This window comes from Apteryx rowi, unplaced genomic scaffold (genome assembly GCF_003343035.1).
Source record: "Apteryx rowi isolate R43461 unplaced genomic scaffold, aptRow1 scaffold_881, whole genome shotgun sequence".
NCBI lineage: Eukaryota > Metazoa > Chordata > Aves > Apterygiformes > Apterygidae > Apteryx > Apteryx rowi.
This window is the reverse complement of record NW_020451184.1, coordinates 176,522-196,527: the sequence shown is the minus strand read 5'-3', so window position 1 is coordinate 196,527 and position 20,006 is coordinate 176,522. Positions and strand designations below refer to the sequence as shown.

General features: G+C 42.5%; 1 protein-coding gene across 1 annotated transcript in view; it reads right to left on the bottom strand.

Moving 5' to 3' along the window:
• Positions 1–20,006, bottom strand: part of RAPGEF5 (Rap guanine nucleotide exchange factor 5) — a 137,629-nt gene that overhangs the window by 53,270 nt on the left and 64,353 nt on the right. Inside the window, exons 11-12 of the mRNA XM_026090916.1 lie at positions 12,490–12,587; positions 12,072–12,160 (exon numbers count right to left, since the gene is read on the bottom strand). Of these exons, the coding sequence (XP_025946701.1) occupies positions 12,072–12,160; positions 12,490–12,587 (187 nt within the window). The remainder of the gene's footprint in view (positions 1–12,071; positions 12,161–12,489; positions 12,588–20,006) is intronic.

Below are 20,006 nucleotides of genomic sequence, written 5' to 3'. Positions count from 1 at the left end.
TTGCCTTTTTAGACAGACACCTCAATTCACATAAAAGCACTCCTCCTACAACCATCTATTCCTAAATCCAGTAGCTGATTTTCTGACTTGCCCACTGAAATCATAAACCAGCATGACAACATAAACCACAGCAGAACTGCCAGCCAACCCCTTCCAGCACGTAGAAAATCTCTCCTTAAGTAACTGTGACACAGCTGCTCTCTCCCCTTTTTTGCCTCTGACACGATAAGGAAGCAGCACCAGGAGTTAGGGCACGGCAGAGCTGAGCTCCATGGCACTTGATCATCTGGAGTGTGTGGCAAAGGAAATAAAAAGAGCAAGGACTGACAACTTTGTTGGGGACCAAATGGAGAAGCACAGCAGTCACAAACAGCACATCGGCGTCCTCGCTCTACACTGATCTGCAACTCCACTATTTGTGATGCAAACCTACTATTCCAGCATCAGTTTGCCTATCCCACAGACAGGCGTTCTCATGCAACAGTGGTTATTTGACCATATAGCAAGCAGAGGCATTTGGTACTGAAATGCATTTCAGGTTTTGCACAGTTATTAAGGGCAATCCAAAGAGCCTGCAGAAAACCTCATCAGGCACTACACACATGAAATTAACCAAAAAACTATTCCAAATAATGGTTCACAGACAGGTATTGGACTGTACCTTTTTGTTTTTAATTTCTCTAGGTATCTTCCAAGCACAGGGATTTATAGAAAATGCTAAAATGAAAGGTGGGAAAGATGATAACTGCGTCAGCACACCATACAACAAAGTTTCACAAAGCAGTAGTCACAGATTGCATTTAAGTAGCTTAAAAAAGTAACTATAATTGCAGTTTGGCTATAATCAAAAACAGCCATGTTTCTCATCACAAAAAGGTCAAGGCTGCTTCTTCCATACTACTATAAAACTGTTTGAACTGAGAGGGGAGGAGGAACTAACAGCATGAGAGTAAATTTAGTTTATAAGGGGGGGAAAAAAAGCAGCTTTGAAGAAGAGATTTCTTTCAGATTTTTAATACACAGCCTCAAAGTAAATGCAGGTCTTCAGTCCATCAGTGAATGCATCCTTCCACCCTGTGGGCGGGGAATGAACATGCTCTTTATATTTCTCCGCAAATGTTAATTTCACAAGAAAATCATTGTATTATAGCAACTTTGAACACTGGGAACATTGGAATTCAAGCCCTGAAGACAGTGTGCGAACTGTATTCTTGGACTCAAAGATGCAGCAAGTATTTCAAGACCCAGTCTTATGTTTTCAGCATTCTTACATAACTTCCCCACCCCATGCAAACTTCTTTCCAACAAATCTTTCAGAGCACCATACCCGAGTTTTATAACATTAAAGAGAGACAGCTCCTGGGAAGGAGGCTTTGTTCTACTCTGAGAACAAGCTTCCTACTTAATAGCTATCCCACAAAGTGCTAATACCACGCGACAGGAGTCATTACTGTACAAATACCCTTACTTATCTCAGTGGGTGGTGAATCATTGTGTTGTGCAAGAGGAACACAAAACAGAGTACTGAAGACAATGTCTGGGTTTTAAACAGTCTGCAGTACTAAGAGGCTGCAGGTCAGGTTTTGATAGAAAAAGCCTTGAGAATGAAGGAAAGGAGAACAATGCTAAATGGTGAAGATGAGTAAGCAGCAATGAGAGATGGGACATCTCTGGTCGAGGTTGCTGAAAGACGGCATGGTCTGTGGCTCCTGATGAAGGAACAGGATGTGTGGATACTACGTAAGAAGCAGCAACGCTGATATTTCCATTTTGCATTCCCAGTTTCTACTCTCACAGTTAACTGACCTGCCAACCTACATACAATCTGCTGCTACTCCTTAAAGGGCTAATAATGTCTTCTACTTCAGAGTTGAAGAAATACTTGAATGTCCAAATGTGATCTGATTCCCCCCCTCCTCTGCAACAAATCAATAGCTGTAATACAAGAAACTCCCTTATAAATCATGTCTCATTTTTCTTTAGTAGAAACAGTAGTTTTGAGATAACTGCATATGTTTTACAATTAATCAGCATCATCGCTTCATGGGCCACATTCTGGGAAAACATGGAGAGAGGGCCATGTTTAAGGGCTGAGAAGATGTATAAGGTTGTGCCACCTTCACAGTTTGGGTTGCCCACTCCCTTCTTATGTTTCACATTCAGTGGTCTGATCTCACTGCTGTCAGGGGACTAATCTCAAAAGGACAGAAAGTAAGAGTTACAAAGGTTTAGACTTGCTTCAAAATGTGGCTATACCTTTGGGTTGAGCCAGCACCCTGTTGACTTTCTTTGCTTTTGATGTTCTCACGGCTCACTGGAAAGCGGTCCCATCTCTTTTGCCCCTTCTGTCCAGCCTCTCAGAGGACAACACTCCCATTTCACTGCAGCTGGCAGGGCTTCAAAACCTGCTATGAACCCACCCTCAACAGACACACACACACACACACACACTCACACACGCGCACACACACACACACACACACACTCTGCATTGTGTTGCGCGCTAGGACACTTAGTAGGGCTGAGCTCTGGTCTGCATCTGCAAGGTATGACATTAGTTGCAACAGAAGGGATCTGGCCTACTTTGTCTCTGAACTTGCAGCTGTTGAGCAGACCAAACCTAAACTCTTCCGTATAGTACTTAAGCCAGCTGGCATATTTGTACTTCTGAGATGACATCTCTCTTATCAAGAGATACGTCTTTGGCACCAACACTGTGCAAGGATCCAGTTTTTATTTTTGCCTTTATGGACCAGAGTCCTAGTCATCTGACCTGGGAACATTATTTATATCTGCTAGATTTGACCCTGACCAGACACACTCAGGTGATCAGAAAAAAGACTTGGACTGAGACAGAAATGGAGAAGCAACATTTACTAACATTCTTTTAGCACTAAAACACAAACATTTTTATAAAGCAAAACCTTACAACAGTTTTTTATCCTTCCTACCCTCACAACCTTCTTGGCTTAACAATGCAAAACAATCAACAAATGTCAAAAGTATCATTCTGAAAAAAGCTCTGAAGAAATATTTCTCAAACACGCAAACATGCCCCTTTATAATCTCTGCTATTTAACACATGTTAATTTAAATATATATATGACCACATATGCTTTCATAGATTTGAAATAGTTATTCCATTGGTCTGGCAATTCATTCACATCTGCTAGACTTCCAACGTCTTTAGGGAGAAAGTGATTTTACAGATACCTGTTTAGAACTCTTCAGGGTCACAGTGGCTTTCCAGAAGTCTTACCAAATTCTCAGCAGCAAAACAACCTGTCTCACGAATACCTTATCAAAATGTTTACAACACCCAGGTCTATGTTCCAGTACAACAAATTAACCTATTCTGCATTTTATGACTTTGAAAAATATTTTTAAAGCCTTTTTCACTGTCAAAAGAAAATCATCATAAATCTTCACCACTAAAAAAGTTCTCCCAAACTAGACCCTCACTGGCCAATTCCTTTCTACTCAAACCACTAAAACTAAAGCCTTCTTACGGTCAACAATGCAAATCTTAATAATAAATGGTTTCAGACTAGGGTTTTTGTGATGTTCCTTACCAGTTTTCCATAAAAAGTGGCAAGTAGGTATAACAGATCACAGAATTATGGAGAAAAACTGAGGGACTAAGAATACTGTGATCTAATTGACTAATGGTATTTAGTGGGTAGCTTTTTCTCCTACAAAGTTGACTTAGAAACACAAAATACACAAAACGCTCAGTGCGCTACCATCTCCCACCAAAGCTACTCTTGCACACGGGACAGAAAACCCTATTTAGGCGCCTGAGGTGTCAAAAGGTACCTATGTGCTTCTGCACACACTGAAACCATGTCTTTGTGTGATGGCTGCTTAGGTCCCTTTCCCTCCTTGAAATGGTTTAATTTGCTAGGCATGCTTAGATCATGAAAAGTAACTGCTGATGAACTGAAAAAATACCACCAGCATCTACAGAAAGAGCCCTGATCACTAGGAAAACATGATGAGACCATTCACTGTTCCTCATGCTGACTTTAGAAAACTGTACAGCGGGAACACCAGATTCACAGAAACAAGTGAACAGACAGAAGTGTCTGCCTATAGCACCGTTGATAGGACACACGCCTGCGAGTGGGGAGGGCTGGGGGGCTGGTTCCCAGACTTTTTCCCAGTCATTGGATATAATGGTGAACAATCCCAGAGCAGCCTCCCAGGACTCTGCCTTTCCAAGAGATTGCCCTAAACATGCTCTAGTGCCCGAGTGCAAAAAACCTTTTTCAGGCTTTGAGCCCTCATTTCTCACAAATAAGTGTCTGAGCTCCAGCAGGAGACAGCATTTTAGACATATTCCCCGTGCTGGCATTTCCTATTAGCTTAGGCACTGCAGCGTGTGACACGCTGTCGGTAGTGAATTCCAGACATGACACTCTTTCTGCAAGCTGATTCAGCTCACTAATGTGACAGAAAATAATCCTAGCAAAGAAAAAGAAAAGAACAGTTTCCTACTAAGATGCTTAGATCTACTTGGCGCAAGGTCAAACCAAGCACATTAGAGGAAAAGGGGCTACATGGCAACAAACAGGAGGACAAACGGAGGATACAAGATCTTGCCATTTGAGTGGAAGCCAGCATCCATGCTGGCTGCCTCGGTCCCAGCATCTAGGTCTGGGTCTAATACTAGGCCTTTGACAGAGGTCAACAGAGGATGCCTGGGGAAAAGAAAAACATAAGAAAAAGACAAGTATGGAGTTATCCTTCTCTGATATATCATCGTAGCTTCCACAAACTGGCATTGGAGAGACTTCCCAAACTGGAAGTTGTATCCACATCACTGAAGGGATGGAGTTTTCTTCCATGATTTTATCTAATTTGTTTTTACACCCTTTCAAATTTTGGCTTCCACAAAATCCTCACACAATGAGTTTCAAAGTCTAATTGTGCATCATATTAAAAACAGAACTTCTCTTTATTCATTATAAACCCAATAATTTCACTGTGTTATGAAACACTTCCTGCACTATAAGAAACAATGAATAATCTTTCCATAGTCACTTTCTTCACATAATTCATGGTCTTATAGACCATATCATATCCCTCCTTTACAGATACCTCTTTTCTATGCTAAATAACTCTAGACTATTTAGCCTTAGATCTATTTAATCTATACTTCTAATTATCCTTGATGTCCTTTGCATACCTCTTCTAGTTTATTTAAAACTCTTCTGAGCTGGGAGAGAAGAAAGAATCGTATTATACGTACCATATTACACAATTATACAATGGTATAATTATGGTTCTTGCTTGTCTTCTTTTCTTCCCTGATTGTCCCAAATACTGTTTGCCTTTTTGACCAATGCTGAATAAAATTTTCCAAGAACTATCCACGTGGTCTCCAAAGACCTGTTTTCTGCATAGTATTAGCTAATTCAGTGCCTCCATTGAATACATATAATGAGGATTTCCTTTTCTCCATGTTGGAGAATACATTACTTGGTATTTATCAAACTTGGATCTCACCTGCAATTTTATCATGCAGTCACACAGATTGTTATTCCTTCTGCCTTCTTTCAGCCACAGGTCCAGTTTTCAGGAGGGGTCTGCTCCCACCTCCTTATTCCCAGTCCTACACTGCCCCATTCTTATTATCCTCATAAGGTTATTTTGAGTTGGATCAGCTTCCTGATCTAACGCAACTTGCAGACAAACAAGTAATGTTTGTCAGCACAGTGATAGAACAACATGACAGCCCAAACAAGACATCAGAGGTGGGGGTAGCTGGGTGTACGAGAACATAATCTTGCATTGTCATCAAAGACAAAACCATGGCTTCATTTGTCATGAGATTCTCAATCATTTAACACGATCAGCTCACTCTGGTAACTTCTCTCCATTTCAGAAACTGAGAGTTTACTCTTACTTTTTTTTTTCTCTCTCTTAAGCCATTATTAGTCCTGCAAAGGACCTTTCCTCTTATCAGAAGATTCTTTAAATTTCTTTAAGGATTTTTGGCAAGGGACTTTAACAAAAGTATTCTGGAAATCCAAATGCAATATACAGACAGACCAAATTGTATGTATCCTCATACTCTTCAAATCTTTCACAGCTCTACAAGACACACAAGGTTTGACTTTCTTCCAAAAGCAACATTTGTTTTCCCTCAGTATGATATTTCTGCATGCATTTCTTCATTCTACTTCTATTTTAGTGCTACTCAATTTCCCAGCACAAAGTCGTAACTATAGTTAGGCTGCAGTTTGACATGTAATTCAAACTACTGAAAGCAAGCACAGCTGCTAAAGGGATTAGTCCATCTCTCCTGCTGTCCTCACCTGCCTTTCTGCCACTCCATGCCACACTCTCCCTTGTGCCAGGAGCACAGTTTGTGCCACTAACTGATTAACTGGATCCGGAAACTGATACATCTTAAAACTAATAATTTACTATTTCCTGATTTAGGTTCAACAAGGATCAGCTCCCTGCTCAAGTCCACCACAAAATCCCACAAAAAGTTGTACTAACACAAGGGAGTGATCGGTGCAGGGACAGGAATGAGAGGCTGGAGAAGGCCGAGCTGCTGCTTCTGACTACAGTGCCAGTTTACGATGGAATAATGTATGGGTAAAATGACAACCTTATTGCTTAGAGGTTCCCCAGATAGAGTCTTTTCTTTTAATTGGCATCACATTTTCCACCTTCCTTTGCCACTGAAGCTGATTTATATGATAGATTACACACCACTGTTAGGAGTTCAGCAATTTTATATCTGAGTTCCTTTAGAAGTCTTTGGGGAGTAACATCTGATCCTGGTGATTTGTTACTATTCATTTTATTGATTTATTTTAAAACTACTTCTACTGATACTTCAATTTGAGACAGCTCCTTAGACTCATTCTGCATGAAGAAATGATCCTGTGTGGGAACCTCCCCAAGTTCTTAATATTGAACGCTGAGATAAATGATTATTTTCATTTTAAAATGAAATAGTTTCGCTATCATTAACACTGATATTTCTGCATGCATGTTAGCTCTGCTAAACTCTTATTCCTCTCTATAGGCATTGTAATAATATGCATTTTTCCTACTCAGTTCACCAAGTTTTCCTAAGACTTTGGGGTGAAGTTTACAAAGTCCCTCAGAATGATGATAAGACAGTATTTCACTGTAAAGGACTGATAAGAGGTAACGGTAGCAGGCATTTATTCTCTCCATCCTAAATGCTAGAAGATACAATCACAAAATGTTAGGCAAGTATTTACTCTCCTTGACATCAGTCCCCATGCATCAGACACACTCATCTTGATTTTGTGGCAGTCACGGGAGTAATGTTTTTTAACACCTTCCACTCATCAGGAATAAGGCACAGCGAGCAAGAATCCTAACAGCATTCTTTATAGCTAATAAACAAAGCAAAACAAAAAGCAAAAAGGCATTTTTTCTTGGACTACTACACAAAAGACAACACCTGGAAGAGGCAGAGCTGTAGCCCTTATTGGGAGCACCACTTAGCAGCTATCTAACTACTATTAGCTCACCCAAGAGGGTACCATTCTCCTAAAACGTCACATACAGTTCCTCAGGGCATGCCATTACCCAACACCAAAGTAGTATCATTGGTGCAAGTGTGGAAACAGAACAGATTAAACAAAAGTAACCCTTACTTACATAGCACTTCTGGGAAAAACAGACAAGGTTTGAGGGTTCCTCTGGATGCTAGGTCATGATCCCAAAGCTACAACTGCTTCTGTGTGACAGGGGAGAGTTCCCAGTGACCCAAGGACCATCTACAGTCCCAGGTAAAGCAACATAGCATGGTAGAAAGGTAATTACACCTTTCCTTTCCTCCTATTCTTAATGCATCCAGGCCATATCTAAATATTTCTGCATCTATTTTCACTATGTTATGAAGATTCATGCTCTTTTTCTGTTCAGTTAACCCTCCTCCAGGCCTTTATCACCTGCCCTCCTAAATTCTGTGATACCCTATCTCACAAAAGTTATCATGCCTCTCCCTTGCCACAATTCCCTTCACCTCCTCTTTTAAAAAATGCATCAGTTCAGACCATCACCACCACCTGTTACTCCAGTCACGCCATTCCTCATTTAGTTCCTTCCTCTAGGTCTCCATTTCCCACTGCTTCTTGCCTTCAAACACCTTCACAAATCTGTCTCTTCTTCCCCCTACTCATTCCCTAAAATGAATCCTATGGTAGGAAGCTGAAAGATGGGTAGTGTCATCAGCTGTGATGAGGGGAGATAAAGTGTTCTGTTTCAGCAATGTTCGGGTTAAGCTGTCAGAGAGGTGGTCCAGCATATGGGAATGGACTGAGGGAGCCAGGCAGCCTAGAGGAGTAGCAGTGGATTTGATGATCATTGTATCACAGAGGTTGTCAAACGTTGAACAAGATCACCATGAGGCAAGATGGCATGTTTGAGTAGAGACCAGTCAGAGGATCCTCCGAAGACTAGATCAGGATAATATCCAGGGAAGGAAATGTTGCTAATGCCCAAGAAAGAAAGGTTTTTGCAGAAGAGAATAACAATTCTGAAAAAAAAAAGTCATAGTCAATGGGAATGGATTAGAGATCCTGAGACCATAAGATTTGGCCTTTCAGAGATTACTCATTCAAATCATCCTTGACAAGGATTTTCCCAGGAGGTAAGCCTAACATTTTCTGCCTGGATATCGACATATTTGAAGGTTCTCACTCCATTGCATTCTTAAGACTTCAAACTGCCCTTTAACATACGCACTCAGCAGACATTCACAGATGATTACAACAAGCTTAGAGATCATTTTAAAACATTATTAGCTACAGAAATTAAAGAACTTCCAGTAGTTCATATGCTTTCCTACTCACGCTAGAAAACAAGAAAAGTACAGTCTTCTTGGGAGGTGGTACATTACAGGTTTTAGCAACTCAGCAAGATGAAAATTTTCTCCCTATGAGATGGCAGGCTGTAGGTTAGTGGCCAGTCCCAATTTAAGATGATGCCACAAGGACTCATATATACTCCTGCCATAATCATCAGGAAAAAAAATAGTTATTAAACAGTTATTAACTACCTAAGTTTATGGACTTGTGTAAACCCCTTGCTTTCAAGACATCCTTTCAAGACATGCCTACAGAAGTCATCTAAGCAATAGACTAGTCTAGTTGTGCATGCTGCAATGTCCTCTTTACTGTCCTTAGTTGCTATAATAATGTTCTACCATGTCACAGGTAACAGGACTCTTCTTCAGGCAGGGTGACAGAAGGTGTTCTCACCTGCTTATCATAGCAGGGCATGTCATAGCAGAGTGCTTAAGGCATCTTGCTACAAGTTTAGGGGCAACTGAAGGAAACCATCAGGCCTGGGCTGGACCAAGGTTAAAATTATTCCAGACCATCTCCAAAGCTTCCCTTTATTCTCCCTGCTATAAACTAGCACCTGATGACCTGAGCTAGAAAACGAAGGATGGCTGGAAGCAATACAAGGCACATTATCTAGCCGTGTTGTTTATAAAAACTGGTGTTCCATGACCATGCTAGCCCCAGCAGTTAGCGGATATTTTTTTTTAATGACCACTGAGGGTTGTAGTCATGATTTGTTATACAAAGAATGGGAATGAGAGCATGCAGAGCATCCCTCCCTGGAAACCAATGCAAAGGGTCAAGTGGAACAACAGCGCCCTGTGCATTAGCATACGTAAAAATGGCTCTTTCATATATTCTCCACAGATACAAATAAGCAAACAGGGGTGCAGGGCTGCAGGGAGAACAGGAGGCCAAGGAAGTCATCATGTAATCGGCAATCTGACAGCAGGAGCAGCAGCTAGGTGGAACAACATTGTTCTTTTATGTTCCGCAAAACTATGTCTGTTAAGACACAAGCCTGCAGGACTCTGTCACTCCACAGTCCTCTGAGATGGTCCAGACTGGAACTACAAAAATTTCCTACAAGGAATAGCAAAGCCTAGACAAATGATGGCACAAGGACGCCATCAGGCGCACACACAAAGGTGTACGTTTGCTCACTATGCAGCCATATTTCCCATATTTCCTCATGTCAATTACTACAGGGGTCTGCAAAACAGAGTGATCACAATCATCACAGGGGCATCTACCACACAAACATTTGAAAATGTAACTCAAAAAAATCTTTTATTTTGAAAAAGTACTATACTACCAGATTAATAAAGCTAGACAAAAACAGTATATGATGAACTATACTCAGGTAACTTGAGGGCCACTGGGCAAGGTTTAGGACATTTCATTGTGATGGCAGGAAAGTGAACCTTACTTCTTGGTTCCATCCCTGGGATCCAGTTTACCCTGGCTACAGAGAAGAGCTAGTTGTTTCTCTCCAAAAGGAGGTATGATAAGGCAGAAGAGGCGAGGAGAAGCCAACATTTAAATATATTACCATCTGCTAACGAACAGTCAAGTAGTGGCTTTAGTATTTGTTCTGAGGGCGGTTTCTCTGCTCCTCTCTAAAACAATAAGAAGAGGCCAATGAACTGCCTAGCTTGGGCACAGCGATGGGAGGGAGACAGAGTAAAGAGAGAAAAAAAGAAAAGGTAGTAAATATCAATATCAGATATACTCATTATCTAATATTTTATGTAAGGAGTGTTTTGCATTTAAAAACACTAAAATATAATGCATAACACTAGTGAAAATCTCATTGTTTCCCAGCAAGATTTAGAGCTTATGAACAAAGGTCAAGAACTGTAAGAACGAGCTGATGTCCCTCAATCTGCAGGTGATAAACATTTCTGGGCAAATGTTTTCTGAAACTATCTAAAATTTGACCATAAAGGGCCCAAGCATCCTTCAATGAACCACCCCGTTACACTGCCCCAGAGCTGGCTCAGATAAATCATACACAGAAGTAGTCTGACTGCTTCTGTGGAAGCAAAACAATCAGAGCCTCTCTCTGCACTTACATATTAATGCCTAGGCAGACAAAAGCAGCACGAGAAATATAATACTATCACCACTGGACACTCTATATATTTCTTCAAGGCATTTATGCATCATCACTAGGAATATGCCTATTGTCCCACACTAAACTAATGACTTGTTCTGAGAACCCAATACCAATGTACCTCTGGGAATCACAGATGTTATTTATATTTTCAGTCACTTAAAAGGATTAAAGTGTGTTTATTCTCAGCAATCTCATTTGTAGAGAGAGCTATATACAGGCATCAAGAGTATGCATTTTAACCCTATCGGGAGTGATCAGATGAACAGCTCCATTCAGATCCAGCTGCATCCTCAGCATTCTCTTCAGAATTTGGAAACTCTGGAAGTCTCACCAGCCTGGCTATTTTCATTAAAGCTATAAATAAATTGCAGGTTGCAGACACTCCTGATAAACTACCACAGGACCTCCGGTGACAGCAAGCTGTGCATACGGCCAAGAGATCCAGCTGAAAATTAAACTGCATGTCAAGTAGCCTGATCAATATAATAATTGCTCTGGGCTGGAACAAATTACTATCTTTGGTTGAAGACATACGCGTACAGCATCCGGCTACACAGCATATCTTGTGTTATGAGGAATTCATAAGCCACACTTATGAACACACTTATGAAGCAGAAGATGTGCCAAAGTACTTGGGTGGTGGCAAAATGTGCACTCAGCCACACGACTGAAGTGAGTATTCTGATCAATATAATAATAGCTGCAGGCTACAAGGAATTGCAGTCTCTAGTTGAAGAGACACGAGTGCTGTACAACACTCACTGCAACCCGGGCTATCTAGTGTGAGCCGTATATTAAAAAAGGCAGAAGTTGTTGCTAAGTGTGTAATTCCTGAGCAGGTTCATCAATTGCTGGTATTTCTTCCCGAGGCTGCGTGCCCCACTTTGCCACCGTCCGATTACCCCACGTCCCCGCTTTCCTCGCTACATCCCTTCATATTTCAGGCCAGGTGCCGAATCGGAGCCGTCGGCTTTCCGCAGGGCCCGGGGGTCTCGGGGGAGCCGGGTCCCCAGCCCCAGCCTCAGCCCGGCCCCGGCGCAGCGGGGCGCCCTGCGGGGCCGCCCCGTCCCGCCGCCACCGCCGCCTCTGCGGGTGGCCTCGCTCCTTACCCGTCTCTTTGTCCTGGGCGGCCTCCAGGTGCAGGTCGCCGAGGAGGTGCTCCAGGATCTTCTCCGGCGTCCCCGACACCACCACGTATCTGTCAGAAAGCAGAGAGTCCACAGAATCATCCTCCGTGGAGGACTGCGAGCGGCTGCTCCATTCGTCCTCCTCGTCCTCCTCGTCGATGTACTTGAAGTAAGGCACGTCGAAGGTGGGCAGCGGCCGCTCCCCGCCCCGCTCGGCCAGCGGCCCCGCCACCCGGCCGCGCGAGCTGCCCATGGCCGCGAACAAAGGCGGCTACGCGCGCCCCGCGGGGGCCACGGCCACGGCCCCGCCGCCCGCCCGGTGCCGCCGCCGCGGCGCGGAGCGGAGCGCGGAGCGGAGCCCGGCGCGGCCCGCGCCCCCGCCGCCGCGGCAGCCGCTTACCTCCCGCGCCGCTCGGGGGCCGGGCTGCGTGACCACACCTTCCTCAGCACCAGCGCCGCGCCGGCCGCCCGCGCCTCGCCGCCGCCTCCATCGTCCGCCTGCGGGCACGGGGGGAGCGCCGTTAGTGAGGGCCCCGCCGCCGCTTCCCCCGCTCCCCCTGCTCCCCGCTCCCCGCCGCGGCTCCGCGCTGTCCCGCCCGGCCCGGCCCGGCCCGGAACCGCGACGGGCTCCCCTTTGTGGCCGGTGGGCAGCAGCCGTGCGGTGGGTTTAACTCGCAGCAGCAGGGATGCAGGGGGGCTTCCCAGAGGTGAGGGTTCGTTTGGTTTCCAACCGGTCAGATAAAACACAGGGCAGCTTACAACAGCCAGAGCCCGCCAAGCCTTCCGAGTGCTCTAGTAATAGCTTGCATGCTGTGCAAACAGAATAGACATTCTGCACAGCTTCCCTCCTCTACTTAAACAAAGGCAATAAAAACAGTGAGGCAGAGATGCAATATATGCCGCTAGGCATCCTTTAAAATATTTTATGCACAAATCTCCCTCCCTTTCAACAACTTTTTAACTTGCGAGACAAACAGCAACATAGAAAGTTAAGCCCCGTGAACACCCCTTGCGTGAATCTCAGCTAAACGGAGATGGGTCAGTGCACTGACTTTCCCCGTCTCAGCTCCCTTGAACAGACAGGAGCTGAACAACCATCCATTTCTGCACACGCAGCCCGCGTCCGCAGGCCCCGAGCAGCCCAGCCAGCTGACTGTGCAGTGCAGGAGATAAGGGCTTGCTGCTGGTGGAGCAGGGCGCATTGATACGCGCTGCCTGATGAGAGCTGCTCCTAGTCCACCGTGAGATCCTCCTAGTGGATTCTGTCACAGGAGCGTGAGCAACACAAAAGAGGCGAGCTATTTAAATGCAACTACATATGGCAGTGGCTGTTCCTCTAATTCTGACCTAGTTTAGAATTATATCATTCACTGTGTGAATGATACATTCGTTTATACGTGTAGTAAGGCAGTACATGTACTACTTGAAGGAGAAAAACTAGCATTTGTGTATCAAGCATACAGTATCCAGCAATGACAAAGACTTCAAGTAGCCTAAAAATTGCTGAGAAACAGATCTTGGCAAAACAAGATAGAGAACTTTCTGATCCCCTTTTTTATTATTTTGTTTCTTATTCCAAGATCCAGTGAGTGTGATCACTGCTTCTGGTTGTCACTGTGGTGCAAGCACGTCCAAAGATGCATCCCCTACCCTGAATAAGTTTTCTTTATCAGTAAACAACACGTAGAATTGATCTATTAAATTTCTGCAAGGTCAGACATACAGGTACTGAGCCAATTAATGTCAGATATTCATTGTAACATTCCCAGGGGACATTACTGAGAAGCCACGTTACAGGAATACTGATGCATAATTGTAATCTTCCATTTCACCGGACGTGGGGGTTTTTTGTTGCCTACATATTTGAAAAGCTGCAGTAAAAGAAGCAACAAAAGAGAACGAGAGCAAGAACTAGAAACAGGTGCAGTATTAAAGCAATTCAATAACAGGGAGGTTTATACAAACAAACCACCCTCTCCATTTCTCTCTCCCTGTTTCTCTTTCTTTCTCTGGCATCCTCTGAGAGAGCCCTGATTCTCATTTCCCTGAGCTCACTGACATTCTGAACTGCAGCAGATATAGGGCATATAAGTAATGTATGGCACTGTGTCTGTACAAACCATCTATTTTCACATATATGGAAATGGATTTTTAGCACACTCATATACATTGCATACATGAGCAGCTGGCAGCAACTCAACAGTGAGCAGTGGGAGGGTGAAAGCTATATCATACTGAAAGGACATTAACAATAGGCTACTCTCGAAGACAGCATTCCCACCTTAACATCTCGCCAAGCACAGCCATTTCCAAAAAATCTTTTGGATAACTATATGCAAACTAACTGCATAAAGAGCTCCAATGGTAAGATTTTCATAAGGTTCTTATTTTTGTCCTTGCCTGTTTTATCAATTTCAAGGGAGAGAAAAATCAACCAATTTTATCAGGAAGGACAAAAATTGTGCAAAACCCAAGGACAATCAGGTTGAATTTGGATTTTCATTGCCTATAATAATTATTTCCAAAAAAAAGGAAGGGATAGAGAACTTCTTTATTTGGCTGTTCTCTGTTTTAAACACTTTTGTTGTATGGAAAGAATTATTATCTCATTAAAATCCCAGTTATACATGACAATTTTGTGTGTTCAGTTTGACCCTTGAATCATACTACAAGCAACAATTAACCCGAACAATGCAAAGCACACAGAAAAGTCCCAAGTATCTCCCCAATTTTTCCAAGTTCTGATTTCAAGGCTACAGATACTATTCTAAAAGGATGTAAAGGCATGCTTCATTTACTGGATTTTGAATGGCCTCTGAAATAATTAATTCTTGCTGGAAGAAAACTGGGCTGCTCTCAGCCTGCTCCACCTGCAGCTTCTGGCAGAGGACGAGGCGAGGGGCCCCCATGTGACAGCAGTAAGTACTTATGCGCAAGGCAGCACCCTAGCTGAAATGAGTCCCCAAAAGTCAACAAACTGACTCAAGAGACATTTTCATCATACTGCCAATTAATTTAACAATAGGATCTCTCAACACTTTCTTATTCAGAGCACTGTGCAGCCCGTGCGTAAGTAACCAGCACCAACCATACAGGGACACAGCAGCTCAGCATTACCAACTCCCTCATTTCATAGCTGTCCAGATGAATCTGGGGCAGAGGGGCTGCAGGGGCAGGGTGTGCTGCAGATCAACAGCAGAAGCATTATTTAAACTCTGGTGACACTGGCATCTCAGCTTTGAGCCTTCAGAGGCTGCCTATTCGACATTACTCCACTCCAGTGCAGAGGGTGGGAAGTGACTCTCAGAATACGTTTGGATTTGGGCTCTTGCAGAGGAAGCCCAGCTTGGAGGAAAGGCAGCAGGGTGAAGAGCTCTAGAGATGCCCTGGAGAGTAATCATCGTCTCACTCAGTACGTAGCCTTGAGCAAGTCACTTGTCCAGACTCTCCCTGTCTCAGTTGTCTCTTCAAAACCACCGTTTTCTTCTACATTATGCATGTGCTAGGAAAGTTAGCTAGTGTCCATGCAGCGCTCCATCTGTATTAACCATTATATTTCATGTTAATTATGGCTTTTAATTAATCATCTCTTGATGTCAACATCTATGTTAACTTACCAGCAGGAGTTTCAAGTAAACAGTAAGGCCCTCTGGACTCAGCAGATCTTTTGACCAATATCGCAGCAATTCCAGTGCTCTTGTCTATTTTTCTATTATTGACATAAGCCATTTTATCTCCAGGGTAATATATTTTAACAGCAGACACATACTACCTTTATTTTCAGCATGAAAGGAACCCTGGTGCAGTATAAATATTTATGTACTTATTGGAATGAAACAACTGCAACTCTTTGCTTAGCAGGCCTTAACTTGTGCAGGTTACGCTTTGCATAAGTAGGAATACAACCCTCTGAATTACCACTGGAGCATAAGCAAACAGAAGTACATATGATAGTGTTGAAAATAGCCATGGGGTGACGGCTTCATTATGGGAGATGCAATTTCTGGGTTATCAAGAATTGACATGGAGGAATCAAAACTCTGGCCAAAGCAACATGTATCTGTAACAACCAGGGATATTTCTCTGTCCCTAGAATTCCTTAGTTTGGCCTTTTGATTAGTTGAAACAGGAACCAACATCCAGAATGTGCTGTTTCCCCTCTTCCTACTAGAAACATCCACCACTAGAAACAGCTTTGAAATCTTCTTTACCTTCTAAAAGCTTTTTGCAGCCCCACTCCAGCAAGGAAAAAACAGTATGTTTTGCAATAGACACAATATCATCATAAACCTGCTTCACTGAAAATACAGGTTCTTGTTTTGGGAAGAATCTCCCATTTTTCCATCACTCCTCCATGGGACAGGACACCTGTGCACAGGTTTATTTATTTTACCCATTACTAAACTGTCACGTTGAAACATCATGACTTAGCAACTCAAAACATACACTTCCCAATGACAGAACTCTTCTTCAGTATCTCTACATCTGCTTTTTTTAAAAAGGGGCCAGGCCCAAAGCTACCTAGGCAAAGCCCAGAGCCAGAGAGACCCCCACGCTGTTGACTTCAGTGAGTAAGAAAGCAATACCGGAATTAAGAGACAACCTGAATAAAGGCATCTATGCGTACACCTCTTCCCACTGAGCAAAGGCAAAGCAAATCTTCCTTGGGCAACATATAACGAAGCAAGCTTTACACAGACTATCTCCTCCAAAATCACATTAAATAACAAAGAAATTGCCTCCTTTAGGAACTATAGAGGGCAAGAACATTTTGTTTTCACAGCGTAATTTGGAAAAACTGACTCAACACAATCAGATAATGCTGATCACTTGTGCCTCCATGTCTTTTGATGCTGGTGCCAGGGCATGCCCTTGAGTGGTACAGGAAAAGTCAGGCACGGAGAATTCCCAGGGCCGCTTGGGCTCTGAAGAAGATTCTGCCCCCAGAAGAATCCCAGGAACTTCCCTGCCCGCAAATCCCAGGTGCACAGGGGAATCCTTCTGTGAAAGGGGCGTCAAATACAAGAGTGGAGGCTGGAAGGGGTTTTGGAAACACAGATGTGTAAGCACAGGGAAGGTGCTCCAGTAGGTGACAGAGCAAGAAAAAAAAAGCAAAATAGCAAGATCTTCATTTCAGAAAACTGTCTTCCTGGACAAGAATATTTTTGCTTGGATGTTATAATCAATCCCTCCATTTAATGGAACATATTGCCTGTTCAAAAAAGACATACGAGAACACGATGAAAGACTGAGCCTGAAAACTGGGAAAAACTGACTGTTACTCCTTAATTTATCTCCTCTGAATAAGACATGATTTTTTATTACATCCTGTTCCTTCACTACAACTCTGCCTTCTTCAACACATGGCAAGCATTTGCTCTGGGACTGGGTCAAGACTGAGAAAAAATGTTCTTGTCTGTTGGAATCCTGCTTTACCTTATGCGAAGGCTGAAAGCGTGTGTGTCCACAGAGTGACGCAGAGATCCCCAAACTTGCTCATTGAGGACTACCTTGGACACAGCAAAAAACACAACTGTTTTAGCTCAGAGCTCCGTCCAGGCTCATTATGTCCTGCAGGAAGATCCTGGCTGTAACAGCCAAGAGCTACAGCTGTAATGAAAAGCTTTTTCAGCTCAGGCTGAAGCATGCTCAGAGCTTAGTGAATCTTCAAATATTAACCTGCAAAGCTCTAAAAACTCTTTGCAAAGCATGTAACTTGGGCCAGATCTGGGCGGATATTTATGAAGATGGCAAAAAAACAAAAGCTCTTCCCCAAAGGGATTTCAAATCCCACTTCAGAAGTATAATGGTATAAGAGCTTTTCAGAGAAACTACTGCCAGAATTTTTTTTAATGTAGCAAAACAGTATTTACCTCTAACCTTACTCTTAGCAGCCACTGAACCATGTTGGCTGCATTTTTCATTAAGAAATTAAATAGGCTGAGGCAGACACCTTTCAAAATGAGCAGATAAGATGTGACAACTCTTATAAGCAACTGAAAATGGATTCTTATAATGTGGGACATTTTCCAACCCTAGTAGTATGCAATGAGACTAGTCCTAGCTATAAAACACAAACATATTTATATTGCATCAATCAAAGAAAGCAAAAAAAAAAATCTATTAACAGTTTCTCCTATAAGAGACTCTCTTTCAGACAGCATCTATCAAAGACTAAAGATGACTGCCTGCTTACACTTCATTATGTTCTTCACTAGAATCTGTTATTGTGGATACTGCAGAATTAGATTTAAAATYACCAAAGTACAGACAGATGTACAAAAATGGCCCTAGTCCTTACAGGTTTTTCCTCTTTATTTGACAAGAAGATGGAAATGAACAAATCACAATTAAAGTGGGAGATGGCCTACAGTATCTGTGATCTCTGTGGATAATCCATCTTGGAATATGTTGCTGTATTTCACAGAGTTTCAACAGAGATCAAATTCAGCATTAATAGGCTTGATTCACTTTCAGCTACAGCAGGAGAAAAGCATTTTAAAGCCACCAGCACAGCTCAACCAAGGAGATTGGTAAATATCTTTTTTCTGAAATGCTTATCCTCTCCTTATTCTAGAAAGACAAAAATAAAAAATAGCTATTATTCTAATTCTACTTAAAATACCATAGCGCAAAACTTCATTTTAAATGGGACTGCCTATTTCAGCCAATTTGATGATCATTGCTTTTTCCAAATTTCAAGGAAAAAAAATACCGTGTATGACTGCAGAAACATCAAAGCAGCTTTTCATATGAAAATACTTAAGAATCAAAAAATATCTCACATAAGGATACGTTGTTCTATCTTCCTATAAAATATAGTTCATGGAATACTCATATTGCATTTTGTTATTTTTGTCATCTCAAGAACTCTTCCCCAATTTTTCATTATACTCTAATATTTTTGTTTCCCTGTGCAGTTGTTAAACCTGCTTTCATAAAGATGTGCTAATCCACAGCATATTGGGAGAAAGAGAAATTCACTAAAGAAAAATTAAAATAATCTACATGGTGATTTTGTTTTGGCTCTCAGAGACTTCTGACCAGTCCATAAAACACTTTAAATGATGCAATAATCATCTCCCCAGCAAAACAAATCCAGGGATCCTACCAAAACTTCACTGTGGTTTCATGCTGAGCTATCTGTCTCAGAAATGCACAAAAAAAAGCTGACATTCTGCTTAGCAAACCCTCTTCTGAATATCAATATTTATCAACTTGCAGATGGTGGTAAAACAAGCAAAAGTCACGTCAGGAAAAGAATCAAAATCCTTTGTTGCCAGAAACAATTTTCAGTATCACATACAATAATGCACAGAATAAGCACTTTTACAAAAATTGTTGATGTTATCATCTGCATACTGAGCATCTGCTGCAAAGACAATGTTAATAACAAGCTACCCTTGTAGAAGGGTCAAAAGGATAGCGCAGGTAAGACAGAGATGATAGACAACAGGCATCAGGGAAAAGATTAATATCACTACACAGTCATACATCAAGAAACTCAATTTCTTCCTGTAATCCCAAAACTGCTGAGAGCAGGATTCTTTTTGCTTTCCCTATTACTAAGAAGAGGAAACTGCTCATGGGAATAGGGAATGACTGAGCATGAGTCCTCGTGTGAGCAGAAAGGCTGCTGTCAGGTCCTAGGGCAAAAAAAAGCTCAACTGCATGTGTATGCTTAAGCTCAAGAAGCAGTCCCACTGCAAGCAAGGCTGGGGTTCTGCTGTGCTGACCACTTAAAAAACAAGATAAAACCAAAAGAAAAAAAGACCTGTGCAAATCAAGACAGACAAAGGAGAGAGAGAAGAGGAGCCTTGCACAGCAAATTAGTGACAGGAAATGCCCTAAATGGATCCTGAATTCTCTATACCCCAAACTGGCCCTTGATTACCTCAGAATATTGCCCTTCAAGGT